Source organism: Pongo pygmaeus, chromosome 19 (assembly GCF_028885625.2).
Source record: "Pongo pygmaeus isolate AG05252 chromosome 19, NHGRI_mPonPyg2-v2.0_pri, whole genome shotgun sequence".
Classification (NCBI taxonomy): Eukaryota; Metazoa; Chordata; class Mammalia; order Primates; family Hominidae; genus Pongo; species Pongo pygmaeus.
Window position 1 is genome coordinate 18,307,370 of NC_072392.2, and position 23,286 is coordinate 18,330,655.

Here is a 23,286-nt window from a genome sequence, read left to right on the forward strand (position 1 = left end):
GAGTGTAGGGGCTCCATCTTGCTTCTTTCCATCCCAGTCTGGCTCACGGTTAAAGTTTTTAAATTGAGCTGGGAAGTCTTTGGATAATCCTTCCCAAGGAGTGGCATTCACATCTCTGGGGTGTGTCTCTGTCATCGGGAGAAGCTCAAAAAAAGACTGGTGACAGTGTGGCACACCGTGAAATTCTCAGGCACACCTCTCTTCTCTGAGAGTGCTGGTGGTGAATGGTGGGCACGAGGGCAAGGGGAACAGCCCCTGGGAGGCGCTCTGGGGAAGAAGAAATTGGCAGCAAAGCAGACTGCACGAAGAAGAGGGCGAGAGGAAGACAAGACAGGTGAATCCCACCCCCCCACCCCCGCCCCCACTTTCCCTTATCTGCTCTGCTTTAAGCAGAAGCTGTAACCTGAGCACCAGGTCCCAGAGGACCTTTGATCCTCCCAGCCAACGCCACCTGTCTGACATTAGAGCACAGCCTGCTAGGCTGGGACAAGCTGGCCACAGCCCCCTCTTCCCCAAGGCTGGCACCATCTTGGGGCCTGGCTGGCTCCTGCAGAGGCCTCTCCTCCCCCATGGCCAATTTCCATCCCGGCCCTAAGTTGGCCTCTTCCCCCAGCTACTCTCACACACTGACTCACACGTAAGTTATTCCATTAAGTACAAAGAACGGAATACATCAAATACCAGTGGCTCTGCTTCTAGAGAGCACACCCCAAATGCATTTTAAATCTGTGGATCCTCCTCAAGGGAATTCCAGTTAAAAAAGAACTTGGGTCAGCAGCCTTGGGCCTGTGTGGCTAACAAGCTTCTGTTTTCTCTGTTGTTTGGCTGGCCTGAAGGGTTCCTTTGTTTGGGGAGTGGGAGGATGTGGTGTCCTAATGAGGCCAGGGTGTGGAATTGGGGCTCACACAGAGCTGTCCTTTAGAACTGAGCTCTCCAGACAGGAGAATAAGTTGGGGAGTTTGCGAGTTTATTGGTCTTTAAAGAAAACAGAAGATTTCAAAGAGAGGAAAACAAAATGCAATGTGGTATTCTGGATCGGATCATGAGCAGAAAAAGGGCATTATTGGAAAAACTGGAGAAATCCAAATAACATCTGGAGTTCAGTTAATAGTACTATACCAATGTTAACTTTTTAGTTTTGGCCTGTGTACAGTGGTTATGTGAGATGTGAACTGCCAGGCACAGTGGCTCACACCTGTAATCCCAGCACTTTGAAGGCTGAGGCAGGTGGATCACCTGAGGTCAGGAGTTTGAGACCAGACCTGGCCAACATGGTGAAACCCCCGTCTCTACTAAAAATACAAAAATTAGCTGGGCATGGTGGCAGGCGCCTGTAATCCCAGCTACTCAGGAGGCTGAGGCAGGAGAATTGCTTGAACCCAGGAGGTAGAGGTTGCAGTGAGCCGAGATCGCACCATTGCACTCCAGCCTGGGCGACAGGGTGATACTACGTCTCAAGAAAAAGAAAAAAAGCTGGACGCAGTGGCTCACTCCTGTAATCCCAGCACTTTGGGAGGCCAAGGAGGGCGGATCACGAGGTCAGGAGTTCGAGACCAGCCTGGCCAACATTGTGAAACCCTGTCTCTACTAAAAATGCACAAATTAGCTGGTGTGGTGACAGACATCTGTAGTCCCAGCTGCTCGGGAGACTGAGGCTGGAGAATTGCTTGAACCCGGGAGCCGGAGGTTGTGGTGAGCTGAGATTGTACCACTGCACTCCAGCCTGGGCAACAGAGCGAGACTCCATCTCAAAAAAAAAAAAAAAAAAAAAAATTGAATGTTAGCGGAAACGGCGAGAAGAGCAAATGGGAACTCTGTTCTATCTTTGCAACTTTTCAGTAAATATAAAATTATTCCAAAATAAAATATGTATTAATTAAAAAAAAAAAAAAAGAAGAAGAACAAGAGAATAAAGTGCCCCAGCATCTAATTTAACTTGACACTTTCACCAGCACTCTCTTTTACACTTCTTAGCCCAGGGTCTTTAGACTTCACCTAAAAATCAGGAGGGTGGGCTGCATCCAATACTCTGGACCATCTATTGTGGAGGCCAGGGTCTTCTTTGCCCCTGTGACCCTCTACCTGAGGATGGATCAGGGTCCAAGGCCAGGCTTACGAGGAAGACCTGGGTCATGTGGTTGGCAGTATTGCTACCTCCTATCTGCACGCTGTGGGGCTAGTCACCCCACTAGGCTTCATTTTCTTCTTCTTAGAGAGAGAGAACCTGCCTGGCAGCTGGGGGGTGGGATGGTAGGGTTAAATGAGGTAATGTCTGTCAAGAACGTGGCTCAAACCAAATAAACAGGGGTTTTCATTCTCTCTTCTGTTTCTCCATTTTTTTGGTGAAAAGAATGAGAGCCATTTCCTTGAAGACTTGAGACCAGTGGTTCAATGTAGCTTTGAGGGCAAGAAACTGCCCATAGGGAACTTGCAACAACACCGTGGCCCCTCCTCCCCCATGCCCCACTTCCTGGGGTCCAGGAAATGTGGACTTATGGAGAATCTTTTTACTAGATGGTCCCTAAGACTTCTTGGAGTTTTAATGCTTGGATTCTTAAGGAAATTGTGGTGTGCTCCTTTACCCTACAGGTGGGGCAAGCCAAGTTTGGGGGCTTCCTTCTGGAAGCATGGAGGTCTTCCTGGCTCAGTAACGCAGAAATCCAAAAAGCTAGAGCTCCCAGGGTATTGAATCTGATGGGTGTAGCTTGTGGATGGCTGTTTACCTGTAGGTGGCAGTGGTGACACGGGAATGGGAGAGGAGGGGGGTACAAGGGGAGGACACTGGCAGAGCTCCTTTCAGAAGAGCTGTAATAAGGATAGAAGTAACAGCAAGGGAAGGTCCTCTGTATTAGAGGCTCTGTCAGGTGTTTTCTGTATTATTTAGTCTCATCTAACAGCCACTGTGTGAGAGAGTGCTATTATTGCAGCATTTTACAGCAGTCCAAAGGCTTGGAGAGGTCAGGTTATTGCCTGCGGTCACACAGTAATTGGCAGAACTAGAACTCACCAAAATCTGAGTTCACACTCCCTGTTCCTAGACTCCATTATGATGCACATTTCTCCTGCTTCTAAGTCCGAAGGGAGAACCGGGGACAGCTGGGAACCGAGCTCTCATCTCACCAGACTTCTCAGTGCCTGTCACCTGGGGGCCTCAGAAGGGTTGATAGTCATCATTTTACTTCTAAAGGGCCCTCATCAGCATAAGGCCAGGCCTTCTTGACATGAAGATGTCCTGCCTCCAAGCAGTTTCCAGTTTAGGTTGGGGTTGGGGGCTAAGAAGGTACTTACGGCTCATTAAGCTGGTAAGATTTGGAAAAGTTCTCAGAACATTAGAATGGTCTTGAAGGCTCAGTCCTTGTGTGGACTGTACCATCAGGTGCTGGAGCCCATCAGAGGGCCTCTCTTGTGGGCGGCAGCAAAGAAGGTTCTGGAGAGGACGTTGGATGGGAGCAGATATGGGCAGATAGGCTGGAGAGAAGGCTTTCCAGACAGGAGAAGTCTGAGGTGACTTTCTCAGGGCTTGCAAAGACCTGCAGATCCTGATATGGTTCCTGTTTTCACCCTCTTGCAATTTTTTGTGGAATAAGGACTCAAATGGGTCTTCTCTTCAGCTTTGTTTGCTCTCATGGTGTATGACTGTGTTTTGTAAAAATACATATAGGCGCAACAATGCTGCCTTTCACCACTTCTATTCAACATGGTATTGGAAATTGTAGCCAGAGCAGTTAGGGAAGAAAAAGAAATAAAAGGCATCTAAATGGGAAAGGAAGGAGTAAAATTATCTCTGTTCCCTGATGACATGACTTTACATGTAGAAAACCTTGAAGATACCACACACACAAAAAAAAAAACCTGCTAGAGCGAATAACATAAATTTACCAAAGCTGCAGGATACAAAATCAACATTCAAAAATCAGTTGTGTTTCTGTTAATATACATTAACAATGAACAATCTGAAAAGAAAAGAAAACAATTCCATTTACACTAGCCTCTAAAAAAATAAAATACCTAGGAATTAACCAAGGCAGCAAAAAATTATGCACCGAAAACTATAAAACGTTGCTGAAGGAAATTAAAGAAGAAAGAAGACATAAATATATGGAAAAACATCCTGTGTTCATAGAAGGGAAGACAGTTTTTTTTTTTAAGGCAGCCTCATTCTGTTGCCCAGGTTGGAGTGCAGTGGCGCAGTTACGGCTCACTGCATGCAGCCTTGACCTCCTGGGCTCAAGTCATCCTCCCACCTTAGCCTCCTGAGTAGATGAAATGACAGGCACAAGCCACCACTCCTGGCTAATTTTTAAATTTTTTGTAGAGATGGGGTCCCCTTATGTTGCCCAGGCTGTTCTTAAACTCCTGAGCTCAAGCAGTCTTCCCACCTTGGCCTCCCAAAGTGATGGGATTTAAGGCATGAGCTACCATGCCTGGCCTGGGAAGCTAATATTTTTAAGATGACAACACTACCCAAAGTGATCTACAGATGTAACGAAATCCCAGTTAAAATTGCAATGAAGCCAGGCATGGTGGCATACACATGTATTCCCAGCTACTTGGAAGGCTAAGATGGGAGGACTGCTTGAGCCCAGGAGTTTGAGTCCAGACTGGGCAACATAGCAAGACCCTGTCTCTGGAAAAAAAAAAAAAAAGACCAATGGCATTTTTTTCAGAAATAGAAAAATCCATCCTAAAATTCACATAAAATCTCAAGGGACCCCAAATAGCCAAACAACCTTTATTTTTTATTTATTTTTGTTTATTTTTTTGAGATGGGGTCTCGCTCTGTCACCCAGGCTGGAGTGCAGTGATGTGATTTTGGCTCATTTTGCAACCTCTGCCTCCCAGGTTCGAGTGATTCTTCTGGCTCAGCCTCCCAAGCACCTGGGACAACAGGTGTGCACCACCATGCCCAGCTAATTTTTTAAATGTTTTTATTTTTTTAGATGGAGTCTCGCTCTGTCGCCCAGGCTGGAGTGCAGTGGCGTCATCTCGGCTCACTGCAACGTCTGCCTGCTGAGTTCAAGCGACTCTCCTGCCTCAGCCTCCAGAGTAGCTGGGACTATAGATGTGTGCCCCCATGCCAAGCTAATTTTTGTACTTTTAGCAGAGATGGGGTTTCACCATGTTGGTTGGCCAGGATGGTCTCAATCTCTTGACCTCGTGATCCACCCGCCTCGGCCTCCCAAAGTGCTGGGATTACAGGTGTGAGCCACTGTGCCTGGCTAATTTTTGTATTTTTAGTAGAGACAGGGTTTCACTGTGTTGACCAGACTGGTGTCAAACTCCTGACCTCATGAGATCCACCCACCTCGGCCTCCGAAAGTGTTGAGATTACAGGCGTAAGCCACTGCACCCGGCCCTAAACAACCTTTAAAAAGAACAAACTTAGAGGACTCACACTTCCTGATTTCAAAACTTACTTCAAAACTATAATAATCACAACATCGTGGTATTGGAATAAGGAATGACATATGGACCAATGGAATAAAGTAGAGAACTCAGAAATAAACTCTCCCATATATGGTCAATTGATTTTCAGCAAGGGTGCCAAAACTATTTAGAGGGGAAAGGACAGTCTTTTCAACAAATGGTGCTGGGAAAACTGAATATCCACACGCAAAAGAGTGAAGTTGGACCCTTATCTTATACCATATGCAAAAATGAACCCCAAACAGACCAAAGACCTAAACATAAGAGTGAAGGGAAAACTATAAAAATCTTAAAATAGGCCGGGTGCAGTGGCTCACGCCTGTAATCCCAGCACTTTGGGAGGCCAAGGCAGGCAGATCACGAGGTCAGGAGATCGAGACCATCCTGGCTAACACAGTGAAACCCCATCTCTACTAAAAATACAAAAAATTAGCCTGGCGTAGTGGTGGGCGCCTGTAGTCTCAGCTACTCAGGAGGCTGAGGCAGGAGAATGGCATGAACCCAGGAGGTAGAGCTTGCAGTGAGCCGAGATCGCGCCACTGCAGTCCAGCCTGGGTGACAGCGCGAGACTCCATCTCAAAAAAAAAAAAAAAATCTTAAAAAGGGGAAATCATGACATTGGATTTAGCAAAGATTTCTGAGATATGATACCAAAACCACAGGCAACAAAAGAAAAATAGATAAATGGGACAATCAAAATTTAAAACTTTTGTGCATTAAAGGATACTATCAAGAGAGTGAAAAGACAACCATAAAATAGGAGGGATTAATATTCAGAATATATAAAGAACTCTTACAGCTTAACAACCAAAAAAAAAAAAAAAAACTACTCAGTTTAAAAATGGAGCCAAGCATTGTGGCTCATGCCTGTGATCCTAGCACTTTGGGGGGCCAAGGCAAGAGGATCACTTGAGGCCAGGAGTTCAAGACCAGCCTGGGTAACATAGCAAGACCCCATCTCTACATAAATTTTTTAAGAAAATGATCTAGTTGTGGTGGTGCATCCCTGAAGTCCCAGCTACTTGGCAGGCTGAGGTGGGAGGATTGCTTGAGACCAGGATTTCGAGGTTGCAATGAGCTATGATGCTATGATTGGGCCACTGCACTCCATTCTAGGTGACAAAGTGAGATCCTGTCTCTTAAAAAAAAGGGGTCGGGGGCAAAAAAAATTGAATAGATATGTCTCCAAAGAAGATATACAAATGGCCAAAAAGCACATGAAAAAATGCTCAACATCAGTAGTCATTAGAGAAACACAAAACAAAACCACACTGGGATACCACTTCACACCTGGTAAGCCAGGATCCCATCATTGAATTGGTGGTACCAATATTTGATCCTAGTTCTGTCTCTAAAGCCTGGATGTTTGCATGATATAGTCTCACCTGCTAGCAAAGCCTGAGTTTGGATCTGAAGTTAATATCTTGGAGGAATTCTGAAACTACCCCATCCTAACTCTCAATTCATGAAAGGATACCATCACCACTATTTTAATAAAAGTTTAATACAATCCACACTTCGCCGATACTCGGATAATAACATAGAAGACCTCTGTACAGGCTGGAAGTGTCCTTGTTTTACTGGATGCAGCTATGGTGAAGTGACACTTGTTTTTTACGTAACATACTAGATAGAACTCACACATCCAAACAAAAGCTATACTTTACAAGCAGTGACAGCACACTCCAAAAATATAGCTGTTGCTCAAAACATTTGTGCAACAGTCTTCCGTCTGCATTAAAAAGCCTCATTGTTTTATTTACTGCTCTTTTTAAATTCTTTTTACCTAAAAAAGATACATCCCTAACCTTTTCTCTTTATTCATCACACTTGGCACTCAAAGACTCAAAGACTTGACCACCCAGGTGCCTCCAAGCCCCTGCTCTGAGAAAGCAACCCCACCCCCAAATAGTAAGAATCTGACTTCACATAAATGCAATACACAGGCAGAGGACTGGGCAGGGGCTAGGAGGCTCTTGATATTTGGAGAAATCTTAACCAAAGTCAGTCCTCAGATGGCACCAGGCTGGCAGGTACAGAAGCAGTATTTTGATACTTGTCTACAAGACGGGGAAAGTGGAGGAGGAGAGGAAGGGATGAGAATGCATGTCAGCAATGGTTAAGAACTAGATAGGCCCCAGAGATGCCATACCCCCTCTCTGCCCTTTTCATGCATGTGGGAAAGAGAGTAAAAGTCATAAAGCCAGCAAGGAGCAGAGCTGGCTACCAGGGAAATCAGAGCCCCCCCGAGGGAGGGCAGGCAGGCCTAGGAAGAATGGGGGTGGTGGTAGGCACCATCCGTTTAGTCTAGAGAAGAATAGACTAAGGGCAGAGGCTCCAGGAAGGTTAAGGGGGAGGACACAATGTAGCCACTGAGACAGCAGTGTGCCCTGTCACCCTATGGCTTATCCAGACACAATGAGCCCCAGGTGTGCTGGGAGCCTGCAGCAGTGAAATGGTGCCTGCCTCCTGCCCCTGCTCTTCCTGCAGCTGTGTCTGAACACCCCTCCTCTTCAAGGTGTCCACGCCCAGAGGAATGACTCACCACCTGGGTCACACACAGTAGGGGCATGTCTGCAGCCATAAATCCAGCAGCCTCCTCAGGAGGAGACTTATCCTGATGGAAGCAGCTTTGCCTGCGGGCCTGGACTTGCTACTCTTTCGAGCCAGGAAGGGGAGAGGCCAGCTGGCCAGCGGGTAGTCGTCTCTTCCCTTCACAGAACTCAAGCTGTGGCACAGACTCTCATGGAGAAGAAAGTACAGAGATTGCACTTTGGTAGGGCCACAAGGGATACAGTCTTGGGAGGCTTAATAGAGGAAATATTAAATCAATGAAACCTCATTTCCAAGTTCGGTTTAGCAGCAGAATCCATTAACCTTATATTCACCCTCTCCTTTCCTCTTACGATACTGGGGAAGGGTTCAAAGGCATGGTAACTTATCCTCAGGGTCAGCGCATTCTATTCAATTACTGGGATTTGAGTTTTCAAGCTAAAAGATATATACTCATTTTGATTATAAAGAACCAACCCAAAAAGAATGCTTCTTTCTTTTCATTTTGCAGAAAATGCCACACAAACACAACCATGGGTATTTAGCTCTACTGAAACAGATGAGGGAAGGCTGACAGAGGAGCTCAAATCAGTTCTGATTTTTCTCTTCATAAAAGAATTTCCAGCTAATCAAGAGCAAAGTTGGATCTGATTGCCTCTGGAACTAAGGCCACTCAATGTGGGCTCCCTCACTCAGTCCTGTCCCCAGGCCAGAGGAAAGCAAAGTTCAGTCTCATTTATTTTGTCACCTAAATCGTCAAAACCTAAAATAAAACCTGGTGCAACAGCAGAAACACAGTGTTATAGGGAGCAGTGGGGCAAGTCCTTCCCACCAGCCAGCCCTCTGGACGGATAATTGTAAAGTGCTGACCTCTCTGGTGATATGCTAATGGCCAAGGACTGGGCTAGGGAAGAGGCTGGGTAGGGTGGGCCAGGCTGAGCTGGACTGGACAGGGCAGGGCAGGCCTGAGCTCGGGTAATCAGATACGGCTCCCATTAAATCTTCAGTGCGAGAGCAGCATAGCATCCTGATGCCGTTGCCATGGCATTTTCTCTCGCCTGGGGTAGGACCCAGGCCAGGATGCCCTGAAGCCTTGACGCTGACAGCAGTGATGGTGCTGGCTCTAAGCATGGTTTTACTGCCCACACACCCTCCCATGCTCTCTGAAACCTAAGGCAGCCCTGTTTGGAGGAACCTCGCAATCCAGCGGCTTGGCTTTTTGGCTGCCGCTTTCTACACTTTGATGTTAAATATAGTGACTTCAGAAGCAGCCAACACCAGAAGGCAAGAGAGGACTGGTTTTAGCATTTTGCATTCAGCAACATCCTTTTGGTGAGAATGGAGAAGAAAACAGCCAAATGATCTACCTCCTCAACCATCAATAGTGTTAGGGCTGGGCACAGTGGCTCACGCCTGTAATCCCAGCCATTTGGGAGGCTGAGGCGGGTGGAGCACCTGAGGTCAGGAGTTCGAGACCAGTCTGGCCAACATGCTGAAACCCATCTCTACTAAAAATGCAAAAATTAGCCAGGCATGGTGGCACATGCCTGTAATCCCAGCTACTTGGGAGGCTGAGACAGGAAAATTGCTTGAACCCAGGAGGCAAAGGTTGCAGTGAGCCGAGATCACGCCATTGCGCTCTAGCCTGCACAATGGAGCGAGACTGTCTCACATAATGATGATAATAATAATAATAATAATAGTGATAGTAATAATCCCTGAATCCCACCCCATACCATTCAAAGTAGAACCTCTGGGGCATGAGGCTCAGGTTTGGGGCTCTTTAGAAGCTCCCCAGGTGGTTCTCATGTGTGAGATCCATAACTTAGAGGAAGGGATGCTAATGCAGTCATTCATCTGATGTAAATGCATTGCACTACTGCCAAGTGCTGGGCACTGGGGACCCAGTGTAAGGCAAGACAGACCTAGTCCCTGCCCTCACAGAGCTCACTCACATCTCAGAGGGGGAAGGGAGTCAGTGACCCTGGCTGTAGTCCTGGCTCTGCCACTGACGATCCTGAGCACCTGGACCTTTCCTTTTTCTTCTGCAGGCCCTGGGTTTGTCGTCAAAGGAGGTTACAGATCCAAATGATCTCTGATCCCCACCCTGCTACTCCCTGACCCAGCAGTCCATTGACCTATGTATAATTTTTCTGTCTTTTTTGGTGGTGGTTTTTAAAATACACATAACATTAAATTTATCATTTTAACCATTAAACAAAAAGTTTTTTAAGAGACAGGGTCTTACTCTGTCGCCTAGGCTGGAATGCAATGGCTCAATCATATCTCACTGCAGCCTCAAACTCCTGGACTTAAGCAATCTTCCTGCCTCAGCCTCATTAGTAGTTAGGACCACAGGCACAAGCCACTATGCCCAGCTAATTTTTAAATTTTTTGTAGAAACAATGTCTTGCTATGTTTCCCAGGCTGGTCTCAAATCCTGGATTCAAGTAACCCTCCTGCCTCAGCCTCCCAAAGTTCTGAGATTACAGTTGTGAGCCATCTTGCCTGGCCCATTTTAACCATTTTAAAGTATACAGTTCAGTGGCATTAAGTATGTTCACATTGTGTGCAACCATCAACAACCATCTCCAGAACTCTTTCATTTTCCCCAAACTGAAATTCTGTGTTCATTAAACAATAACTCCCCATTTCCCCACCCCTGCACCCCCCAGCAGCCTCTGGCAACCACCATTCTACTTTCTGTCTTTAAATTTGACTATTCTAGGTACCTAATTGTAAGTAGAATCATCTAGTATTTGTCTTGGTGAATGGCTTATTTCACTTAGCACAAGGCCCTCAAGGTTCAGCCATATTGTGCATGCAATAGGATTTCCTTCCTTTTTAAGGCTGAATAATATTCCATTATATGTATATCCATTTGGCTTATCCATTCTTTAGTTGATGGACACAGGCTGTTTATACCTTTTGGCTCTTGTGACTATTGCTGCTATGAACATGACTCTGCAAATATCTCCTCAAGGCCCTGCTTTCAATTCTTTTGGGTATATACTCAGAAGTGAAATTGCTAGATCGTAGGGTAACGCTGTGTTTTTTGTTTGTTTGTTTGTTTGTTTTTGTTTTTGAGACAGAGTCCGGCTCTGTCGCCCAGGCTGGAATGCAGTGACGTGATCTCGGCTCACTGCAAGCTCTGCCTCCCAGGTTCAGTGCCTCCCAGGTTCAGGCTGACTGCCTCAGCCTCCCGAGTAGCTGGAACTACAGGCACCCACCACCACACCCGGCTAATTTTTTGTATTTTCAGTAGAGATGGGGTTTCACCATGTTAGCCAGATGGTCTCGATCTCCTGACTTGGTGATCCGTCCTCCTTGGCCTCCCAAAGTGCTGGGATTACAGGCGTGAGCCACCACACCCTGCTGGGTAATTCTATGTTTTAATTACTATCCTGTTTTCTATAGCAGCTGTACCATTTTACATTTCCATCAAAAGTGTAAAAGGGTTCCAATTTGTCTATATCCTTGCCAACACTTGTTATTTTCTATTTTTTTGATAGTAGCCATCCTACTGGGTGTGAGGTGATATTTCATTGTGTTTTTGACTTGCACTTCCCTAATACTTAGTGATGTTGAACCTCTTTTCACATACTTGTTAGTCATTTATATATCTTCTTTGGAGAAATGTCTGTTCAAGTCCTTTCCTATTTTTTAATTGGATAGTTTGGGTTTTTTTATTATTAAGTTATAGGAGTTCTTTACATAGTCTGGATATTAACCCCTTATCATATATATAATTTTGCAAATATTTTCTTCCTCTGCAGGTTCACTCTGTTGTGTCCTTTGATGCCTGGAAGTTTTTATTTTGATGTAGTTCAAAATTTTTCTTTTGTTGCCTGTGCTTTTGGTGTCATATCCATGAGATGATTGCCAAATCTAGTGTCATGAAGCTTTTTCACTATGTTTTCTTCTAAGAGTTTTTTAGTTTGAGCTCTTATATTTATGTCTTTGATCCATTCGGAGTAAATTTTTGTATATGGTGTAAGATAAAGGGTCCAAGTTCATTCTTTTGCATGTGGCAATCCAATTTTCACAGCACCATTTGTTGAAAATACTGTCCTTTCCTCATTGAATGGTCAGAAAGTCATTTTGTGGATGAGATAAAATAATGTACATGAAGCACCCAACACCACGCCTACAGTGGCTTGATAACCAATGGTCCTTTCTTTCTCCCCCTTATCTGAAATGTAGTTTTTAACTACTGCAGTTGATTTTTAATAATCCCAATAGCAAATACCTGTATAGTACTGACTGTGTGCCAGGCTCTGTTCTAAGTGTTTCATGTATATCAACCCATTAATTTTCATAACAAATATATCAGGTAAGTACTGTTATTTTCACTAGCTTTGGCACCTAGAAGTTAAGTAATTTACCCAAGACCACACAACTAGTAAGTAGTGGAGCCTGTATTTGAACCTAGGTAGTTTGGCTGCAGACTCTATGGGTTCATAAACCTACTATCCTCATGTTTGGAGTGATTTTTGATGGCTTAGGCCTGTCATAAGCTTTTCAGTGTAGAGTTTGGTGAATGAAGAACCTGTTATAACATCAGCCCTCAGGCCAGGACCTTTCCCGGGTGTTCTCTTGTGATAATAGCACTCCCAGAATGGCTCTGTTGGCTCAGCCCATCTGCTTGGGAGGAGAATGTGGTGGTTCTGGTCTCTCCCCATTTCCTGCCAAGGCCCACTTATTCCAGGAGAAATGTAAACCCATTTTCTCTCTGATTTCACAGAAAAGGCAACAGATGGCTCCCTGCAAAGTGAGGACTGGACGTTGAATATGGAGATCTGTGACATCATCAATGAGACGGAGGAAGGGTACGTGTGCCCCCTCTCCTGGGAAGCCTCTCTCAGCTTTTAGGGGCCACTCAAAGCTTGTCAGGACCTAAGGGTGGCAGGTTTTATTTTTTGTTTTGTTCCTAGTCTGTTTGGTTTGGCACTGAATAAGCTGACACACTCTGAATTATCTGTCCTTTTTGTCTTCATCCCTCCCCCACTTGCCCAGTGGCAGTGCTGGAGGTAGAACAGGGACGACCTCTTTTAATCACCTGCTTTTAATCACAAGTGGAAATGAAGCTGCTTGATTGCTCGGTTCCCAGTGGCCATTAGTCTCTGCAGCCCAAGTGTCACCTCGTCCCTCCTCTCCTCCCTGGCCTCTGCCTCTCCTTCACAGCCTGTCTCTGCCCTGGTTTGCCAGGAGTCAGAGAGCACCGCTGTGTCCATGGAGGGAGGTCCAGGGCATGGGGCAGACACGGCCGGGAGTGGGAAAGCAGCATGAGTGGACTTAGAACACGTTGCCCCTCCTGCATTCCTGCACTGCTGGATCCGTTCTTGTTGTTATTTCCTGAATCCTCTTTTGTTTTATAGCTGCACTCTTATTTGTACTTCTTCCAAACTGGTCTGTATTTAGCCCTCTGTCCATACCACTAACACTTACTTTACTGTAGCCATGCCCTCTTAAACCATTTTCAGAGTGGCAAGGAGAGCAGCTGGGACTCAGGCATCCCTGGGCTGGCATCTCAGCACTGTCACTCTAGCCTTGCCATGTGTGAACTGGGGACCAGCCTCTCAAGCTTGGTCCTGCTTTCATGCAACAAATATTTCTCGAATGACTACCTTGTGCCAGGCCCTATTGTAAATACTGAGGACACAGCAGTGAACAAGATAGATTCCTTCCCCTTGGGGAGCTGCCACTCTATAGTAGTAGGGAGGCAGGCCATAAACAAGATAATTAAACATATAACCTGGTCAGATGAGGACAAGACTGTGGAAGGGAGATGGGGAGAGAGGAGTCTGGGAATTAGCAATTTTAAATAGAGTGATCAAGAAAAGTCTTGGCTGGGCTCGGTGGCTCACATCTGTAATCCTAGCACTTTGGGAGGCCAACGTGGGCCAGTCGCTTGAGCCCAGGAATTCGAGACCAGCCTGGGCAACACGGTTGAATCTTGTCTTTACTTGGGAGGCTGAGGTGGGAGGATCACTTGAGCCCAGGAGGTCAAGGCTGCAGTGAGCTATGAGCATGCCACTGTACTCCAGTTTTGGTGATAGAGAAAAACCCTGTCTCAAAAAAAAAAAGAAAAGACAAAACAACAGAAAAGTCTCATTTAGAAGGTGACTTTGAACAAAGACCTGAAGGAGATGAGGGAGTAGGGGATGAGGATTATACAAGGGAAGAACTGTCAAGGCTCATGGAACAGCAAACCCAGAAGTCCTGGGACAGAGGGTGTCTGATGTGTTTGAGGAATAGCAAGGTGGCTAATGGGCCCGGAGTGGAGTGGTCAAAGAAGAGAGTACCTGGAGAGGAAGTTACCGACATACTGGGGATCCAGATAACGCAGGGCCACGTAGAACCAGAGCGACTCTGGCTTCAACCTTTTTGGAGATTCAAGCAGAGGAGTGGTGTGGTCCCACTCTTATTGGAAAGAGATCACTCAGTCTACTGTGTTCAGAGTGGCCTGACTGGGGGCAGGCCAAGGACAGATGCAGAAAACCCAGCGATGGCCTGGCATAGTGGTGTGCACCTGCAATTCCAGCACTGTACGAGGCTGAGGCAGGAAGATTGCTTACGCCTAGGAGTTCGAGGCTGTGATGAACCAGGACGGTGTCACTGCATTCTAGCCTGGGCGACAGAGTAAGACCCTGTCTCTAAAAAGAAAAAGAAAAGAAGAAAGAAAACCCAGTGAGGAGGTTATCACAGTAATACTGGTGTGAGATGATTAGAAGTGATGGGATTCTGAATGTGTTAGAAGGTAGAGCCAATGGAATTGGCTGACATGGGACAGGAAAGAAGAGTCAAGGGAAATTGCAAAGTTCGGGGCCTGAACAGCCATGGGATGGAGCTGCTGTTTCCGGAGGTGGAGCAGGCTGGGGAGCAGAGATCAGGAGTAGATCTTTGCTGCCAGCTAGGCTCCTGGAAGATGTGACAGGGAACTGCACAGGGAACTTGAGTTGGGGGCAGTGGCCTGCACTAGATGAAAACTTGGGAGTCTTTGGTGAAAGGTGGCATATTTTCACCAGCTAAATATAGGTGATCAGCTTGGTGCCTGGCACACAGATGTGACTCACAAATAGTTGTTAGGGACTACACATCTCTAATCCCATCGTCACTGGGCTCTGAGTGGCTACCTTCCTCACGTCCTCCTAACACGCCACTAATTCACTTGTTTGTCCAATCATCCGGCCATGTTTACTGACCCCCAGGGGTGGAGGTATAGCAGCTACAGGATGCCAAGGTGAATGTTCCAGCCTGCCCTTGAAAGCTCACCTGGCAGGACTGGCAAGGGCTGTGGCCGAGACCTGTCCCTGATGCCATGGTCCCAGAGGGAAAGGTGGGTACAGATGCCTCCTGGAGGGGCTGTCTTCCAGGATGGCAGGAGAAATGTGTCCCGTAGCCAAGGGTGGCATCAAAAGGGCCAGTGTGTCAAGGGATACAAGTGGTCTAGGATGGACAGGGTGACGTTGGGGGAGCGGGAGGGTCTGGAATCCAGCTGGAAAGGTAGTCAAGGTCAGGTGCCGCATTCTCTGGTGTCTGCACTTTACCCTAGAGGTGCACCTCTGCTTCGACCCCTTCCCTCCTACCCCTTCCTGCTGCAGAACCAGCAAGTTGCTCCCTTGCTAACAAGCCTTCAGGGGCTTCGCAGGCACTGAAGTTAAAAACCCTAACCAGGCCCCTCATGAGGAGCCCCAGACCCCTCGGCAGCTCCACTTTGAGCTCTTCAACCCTGCTGATCTTTCAGCTCCTTGAATTTTCTATATTCCTGGTCCCGGCTTGAAATTCTCTACAGATTTGAGCAATATACAAATATGTTGGCAACTCTTATTTTCCAGTGAATTGCTCAAATATCTCTATGACTTGAGGGCAGGAAGCCCAGGAACCCCAGGAGCTTCCTTATTCTGAAGGGGCCAATGCCTTCTTTTTCAAATCCTCAGTTCCCAGAAGGCTGGTCACACACATCTTGCTCTTCAAGTGGCTAAAGCTCCTGTTGCTACCTTTTTGAGTGAGAGCATCTCAGTGATTCCTGAGAATATTTTTTCCTTGCCTCTGCTGTGAGGTGTCTCAAAATCTCTTCCTAGCCAGGTGCAGTGGCTCATGCCTGTAGTCCCACCTATTCAGGAGGCTGAGGCAGGAGGATTGCTTGAGCCCAGGTGTTTGAGACCAGCCTAGGAAATGTAGTGAGACCCCATATCTTAAAAATAATAATAACAATAATAGTAATAATAATAATAATAATCTCTTCCTGAGTGAAAGAAACTCCCACAAGTTGAACTGACAGTAGGGCGCCCCACCCACCCCTTTGTGCCCTCCCTGAAGGGCCTCTGACCTGCTGTCCCTTCTGTTCTCGTCACCTCTCTCACTAAGTAGATCCTGTCATTCACTGGATCTCTCAGTTTGGATCTCATTTCCCTAACCCCCTCCCCTCCTGATTTGGACAAGTCCTCTGTTATATGATTTCATAACCCATGTTGTACTGATGCTCATCACAGTTTAAACTTATAGATCTGTGGGACGGTTGTTAGTGTCTGTCTTGCCCTGCAACCCCCACAAGGCTGTGATCTCCATGAGGACAGGATTTCCATCTGTTTTACTCAATATTTTTTTGTTTGTTTGTTTGTTTGTTTTTTTGAGATGGAGTCTCACTCTGTGGCCCAGGCTGGAGTGCAGTGGTGCGATCTCGGCTCACTGCCAGCTCCACCTCCCAGGTTCACGCCATTCTCCTGCCTCAGCCTCCCGAGTAGCTGGGACTACAGGCGCCCGCCACCACGCCCGGCTAATTTTTTTTGTATTTTTAGTAGAGACGGAGTTTCACCATGGTCTCGATCTCCTGACCTCATGATCCGCCCACCTCGGCCTCCCAAAGTGCTGGGATTACAGGCGTGAGCCACCGCGCCTGGCCAGTTACTCAACATTTTGTCCCTAGCACCTAGCATAATGCATTTGATGAGCTGTTAATAAATATTTGTTAAATAAGTGAATAAATGAACGAAGTCTCTAAGGTACTCACAGTCTGGTGAGGAATGTAGGCATATAAACATATGCATAACACAGCATAACGAGTGCTGGGTGAGGGGCAGGGAGAGAGAGAGAAGCTATATATAGCTACGCAGACTAGTGCAGGGGCAGTGGGCAGCCTTGGGACTTTTGGCAGCAAAGCCTTCTTGGAGGAAGTGACACCAGACTGGAGTCTTACAGAGTGCCAGGGTATCAGCCAGATGAGGCGGGTGGATGAAGGGGAGGAAGGTGGACACCCCAGGCTGGAGCAATCCTAGGTCACCACTCGCTTATTGTGCGAGCCTGTGTGAGTTACTTCATCTCCCTGTGTCTGTGTCCCGTTTCCTCACTTACAAAATGGGGTTGCCAATAATACCTATCTCATAGGGTTGTTATAAGGATTAAAGGAGTAAATATATATGACGTATCTGGCTACATAACTGTGTCTTCATATCTATACTATGTCTATATGGATGTACTATTTCCCTTTAAAGATTTCCATTGCCCATGACTTTTGTCATCACTTTCATTTGGGTGTCAGTTATCTGCCCAGTCTTGGTGACTGTCTTTGTGGATTCACTGCCCTTACCCTGTCTGCCATCTCTGAGCACTTGCCATGTGCCAGGCCCTGCAGGCCCTGTGTCCAGCCCTGCAGTGCATCATCACAAGCAGCGCCCCCTACCCCCAACAGTTCTATATGGTAGCGACAGCCTGTTTCAGTGTTAAGGAAACTGAGGCTGAGTAGTTTGGTCACTTGCCAAAGGCCTTGCAGCACAGCTTGGAAGGGCACGTGCAGGATGCAAGCACAGGCTCACCTGGCCACAGCCACTGAAGTGCTGTCTGCACTTCTTGTATTTGTGCAATACTTTACCAATGGGAGGCTGTGGTCCTGGTGGGTGCAGATTGGTAAACTGCCCCAAAGGCCTCTCCTTGGGCTTTCCCTAATGTCCAGAGCTGAGGTCACCATCAGCCTGAGGAATGCTGATGCCTAAGGCCTTGTATGGCAGTCCTTCAGGCATTAACCAGGAGTGGCTGACTGAATAACCTACCTGGGAGTGTTTTTATTTATTTATTTTTGAGATGGAGTTTTGCTCTTGTCGCCCAGGCTGGAGTACAATGGCGTGATCTCAGCTCACCACAACCACCGGCTCCCAGGCTCAAGCAATTCTCCTGCCTCAGCCTCCTGAGTAGCTGGGATTATAGGTGTGCACCACCACGCCCGACTAATTTTGTATTTTTAGTAGAGACAGGGTTTCACCGTGTTGGCCAGGCTGGTCTTGAACTCCTGACCTCCCATCTGCCTTGGCCTTCCAAAGTGCTGGGATTACAGGCGTGAGCCACAGCACCCAGCTGGGACTGTTTTAGACTCTGTTTTCCAGGCCTCACCTCAGACCTACACAATCAAGGCACAGCTTGTGGATTTGGGAATGGCACTCCAGGTGACTCTGATGTGCAGCTCTCATGAGGAACCCCTGACCTGGGTCATTTACATGGCCATCTCTGGACCCTCCTCAGCTCATAGAATCTTTGTGTTCTACCTTCTAAGCTGGAGAGGGCACAGAGGAGGAACTGAAGACATGCAACAGAGCAAGATAATAATGGGGAGGGGGTGTTGAGGATGACAGAAGAGGGGCAGCCATGTCCTCCTTGGGGGTGATGAGGAGAAAGCTTTTCCAAAGAGTAGTTCTGAAGCTGAAGGACAAAGAGATATAAAGGCTGTGGCTGGAGGGATGACAGGAGGCTTGTTTGGGGATCAGGGAAGAGTTCTTATAAGTCTGGGGTCCAGGGAGACTTTGAGGAGCCTGATCATGGCCCAGAGGCCAAATCACGAGGCTGTGACCACTGCCTGAGGAGCCTGACCTTTCCCCTGAAAGCTGCTAGGGCTTGGTGCCATCTCAACACAGGCCACTGATTCTTCCTGATCCTTTCTTTCTGCTCCATCTTGGCTCTTGACACATGCTTCTGTCTCTTCTCCTGGTTTCCAACTCCACACTATCTAATCTGCTGCAGCTTCTTGAAACTTTGTGATTCCTTTGACATGACTTTGATCCTCCTCTCTGAAGCTTCTCCCCCGGGGAGAGAGATAAATACTTGCTTTTGTGCTCACCCATCACTCTCGGCCAGTACTTCCCAGAGCCTGTGGATGAATTTTCATTTTAAACCTCATCCAGGAAGCTGCTGACTGTCTGATTTCCCACCCCATGGCCACCACACCAGGAGAGCCCTGAGTGTGCTGGTCCTCTGCCAGCCAGAAATGATTGCAGCCCTCAGGCGCTCTTCCTATTTTCCTGTTCCATGGAAGTTCAAGAGGACAGAAGAGAGGACTGAGGGGTGTGGCAGCTGTGGGTCAGGGACAGCGGTGGTTTGGCAGAGCCTTGGAGAGAGGAAATCAGTCCATGCTGTTGGCCAGTAGCCACTGAATTTCATCAGCTCTCATACCACAAACAGCCCTCAAAGCAGAGAGCTGGTTAAGTCCCATATTTGCAGAAATCAGCATCCCCTTTTGGAAATGGCAGCCGTACTGCAGACATACTTGGCCTTGGGCCCAGTCCCCATGGAGCCTTGTGTCTGTCTCATCAGCCCTTTGACCCAGGGGCCAAGAATTCCTACAGGGCAGCCATATGTCAAGCTGGGAATGGGAAACAGGTGATTCAGGGTGTTTTAAAATTTTCTTCCAGAAGCCTTGCTCCTTTCACTTTTTTTCTTTCTTTTTTTTTTTTGAGATGGAGTCTTACTCTGTCACCCAGGCTGGAGTGCAGTGGCATGATCTCGGCTCACTGCAACCTTAACATCTCAGGTTCAAGCGATTCTCTTGCCTCAGCCTCCAGAGTAGCTGGGACTACAAGCACGCATCACCATGCCCAGCTAATTTTTTTGTATTTTTAGTAGAGACAGGGTTTCACCATGTTGGCCAGGCTGGTCTTGAACTCCTGACCTCAAGTGATCCACCCACCTCGGCCTCCCAAAGTCCTGGGATTACAGGAATGAGCCATAGTGCTGGGCACACTTTCTCTTTTTTATTTTTTTGGAGATGGAGTTTCGCTCTTGTCGCCCAGGCTGGAGTACAATGGCGTGATCTAAGCTCACTGCAACCTCCGTCTCCCAGGTTCAAGTGATTCTCCTGCTTCAGCCTCCCGAGTAGCTGGGATTACAGGCAGCTGCCACCATACCCAGCTAATTTTTGTATTTTTCAGTAAAGACAGGGTTTCACCATGTTGGCCAGGCTGGTCTCGAACTCCTGTCCTCAGGTTATCCACCTGCCTTGGTCTCCCAAAGTGCTGGGATTACAGATGAGAGCCACCACGCCCGGCCCAGTTTCTCTTAAATTAAGCTGATTAGCAGAGCATCAACCCTTTCCCCTCCTCAACTTCCTCATACACATTTGAAGGGGCCTTTTCATTTGGTAGAGTATAAATGTTTTAAAACTGTAGGAATAGGAGATCCCTGACTTACAAACATTCAAGCTGGGAAAGACCAGTATATTGACACATAGATTAGTGGAAGGCTGGAACCCACATGTGATAGCAAAGCGCTAGCCCACAGCCGAACTAACGGCTCCCCAGAGCATAGGGTGATGGGTCAGGTCAGCACAGGGGCTTTGTGCCAGGGGCAGCTGCTAGGCCCACAGCTTTGTTGAATCCTGAGTTAGAATAAATTAAATTACATGTTAGACACAAGACCTACATGTAATATGTATACTTAGAGGGCTGCCTGGGAATCCTGACTCTAAGGTATAACAGTAATTAAGGAAGAACTCACTCCAATTTCCAAACAACTCCACTCCAACTTTTGGACATAGCCCATTTGTGAACTGAGTACTGTCTATAATTCTGCAAGATTTTATCTGAGAATCTACCTCAGATCTGTCACCTAAAAACACAAAACTTGTTAGGTTTTAAGGAGACTCACTTAAGCTTTCTCTGGGAAAAGGAGTTCCATAGAATTCGGAAGAGCCAGGCATCCAGGGCTCACAAGGACCTGGCACGCTCTCTTCTGTGTCTCTCATATGGTTTATCTGGAAAAACTCTCTTCTATGTACCCACACACCAGTGGGTTAGTTATGGTTTTGAATAAATAATACTTGCATGTGATACAGAATTCAAAAGGTCTGCAAAAAGGCAGTCCAGTGAAAAACCTCTCTGCCCCTTTTGTTCCCTTCCTTGGGGGCAGCCACAGTTACCAGGTTGTTATAGCTCTTTCTGGAGGGTCTCTTCCCTACGCTGGCACCTGTGCTATGTATGTTTGCTTTCCTTCTATAACTCAACTAATAGCTAGCTTTGTACACTGTTACGCAAAGAACTTTATGCACATGTCTTTGAGTTTGGTGCATATTGGTGCATGAGTTTCTTTATTCTTTTTTGCAGCTGCGTAGTATTCCATTGTGTCAATGATTTAATTTTACCTGTTGTGTATTGACGGACATTCAGTTTGTTCCCAGTCTTTTACATTTACAAACATGCTGCAGCCAGCAAATAGTCTTGCATATATGCTAGTTCACATATCTGTAGGGTCGTGTCCTCAAGTGGGATTGTAAGTATCTTTATATGTCTGTTCTTTTTTCCAGGCCAAAGGATGCCATTCGAGCCCTGAAGAAGCGACTCAACGGGAACCGGAACTACAGAGAGGTGATGCTGGCATTAACAGTGAGTGCTATTCTCCTTGAGGAGATAAGTCATCTGGGGAACTTCTTGCTCCTGGCCTTGCCCCACTCACAGGGCCTTCCCTCTGCCCACTTAGCACAACCTCTGAATGGCTTGGTGCCTGGGCCACTGGAGTCCAGCAAAGCCTTCTGGTATTGCCTTTGGGTTTTCCTGTCCTCTGAAACAGGGAGTGGTGAGCTTCAATTTGGTAAATGTATACCAGCAGAAGATAAGGTGTGTGCAGTGCTGTCAGGTACAGAAGCCCAGAGCAGAGGAGCTAAAGGTTTTGGGTGGGTCCCTTTTCTGTCACCAGCCTGCTCTGAGACTGAGACCAACTCCTTCTCTAGACATCAGTTTCCTCTTTATAAAAATGTTGGCCAGGCGCGGTGGCTCACACCTGTAATCCCAGCACTTTGGGAGGCCGAAGCGGGAGGATCACAAGGTCAGGAGTTCAAGACCAGCCTGGCCAACATAGTGAAACCCAGTCGCTACTAAAAATACAAAAATTAGCCGGGCATGGTGGCACGTGCCTGTAGTCCCAGCTACTCGGGAGGCTGAGGCAGGAGAATTGCTTGAACCCGGGAGGTGGAAGTTGCCGTGAGCTGAGATCGCGCCACTGCACTCCAGCTTGGGCGACAGAGTGAGACTTCGTCTCAAAAAAAAAAAAGTTAACTTCCACCTATTGAGTACCTGCCCCTGCCTGGGACTGTGCTGAACTTTTTGGACATTAATGAATATGTTTACAACCACCCTCCAAAAGAGATTTTACTGTCCCCCTCATACAGATGACGAAACTGAGGCTCAGAGAGGTCTGGAAGTTTACCCAGCCTTCACAGCTAGTGAGGTGTACCGAGCTGTGGATTGCCATCATAAAGTGGTCTTTTGCATGGGGTAAAAACTGAAAATAGCTACAAAGACTCTTGAAAAAGTCAGCCAAGTGATTTTTTTCAGGAAGGAACAGACCAGATTTTTGCCCTTACCAAAGCTGTCAGAGAATTTAAAAAGACGACTTCAGGTGTTATTTCTGTCTTGAGAACTAACAGTTTTTCAGATGTGGCAAAATCTGGGCCACAGTGAGTTCTTAAAATAGAAACTGTAACAGGTCACCAGGTCGACTTCTCTAGGGCTTTGAAATAGTAGGTTATTTATCCAAAACAACCATGTTTCCTTTTAAAGCAGAGAACCTGTTTGGATTTTTAGCCCAAGCGAAACCCCAAAACTTATTAAGAGAGTTCTGCCAGGGAATTGGGATTTGAACAATAAAGGAGAAAAGACTGGTTGAGAAATAGGGAGTTGAAGCTTTTATTTTATTTTTTCTCAGAATTTGAGCCACAGCATTCACTAAACCAGGAGTGATGCCCAAAACGAATGGCTTTCAATAACTCATATCACCAGGGAATGAGCCCTAATAAGTCAGGGTATTTTACTGCTATCTAAAACTTCTCCATTTACACACCCAACTTCATGGTAATCGTGTTGGATGGAAATCTTTCTAAAGTGAACTCTGCGTTTACTTGCCTTCCTCTAGCAGGGCATGATGGACACTGTTTGACACTGTTTGACCTTTCCTGTGGGTTAGGTCTTCACTGCAAACCCAGCCATGCCTTTGGGAGGCCTGTGAAATGCGCACGGCTGCCATCCCTACACCGAGGCCCCATCCTAGTGC

The 23,286-nt window shown here is 46.8% G+C and overlaps 1 protein-coding gene across 3 annotated transcripts in view; it reads left to right on the top strand.

Moving 5' to 3' along the window:
- TOM1L2 (target of myb1 like 2 membrane trafficking protein) overlaps positions 1–23,286 on the top strand; it is a 127,117-nt gene that overhangs the window by 50,488 nt on the left and 53,343 nt on the right. For all 3 annotated transcript variants that reach the window (XM_054459180.2, XM_054459181.2, XM_054459182.1), the window contains exons 2-3: positions 12,725–12,809; positions 21,545–21,623. In XM_054459180.2, the coding sequence (XP_054315155.1) occupies positions 12,725–12,809; positions 21,545–21,623 (164 nt within the window). The remainder of the gene's footprint in view (positions 1–12,724; positions 12,810–21,544; positions 21,624–23,286) is intronic.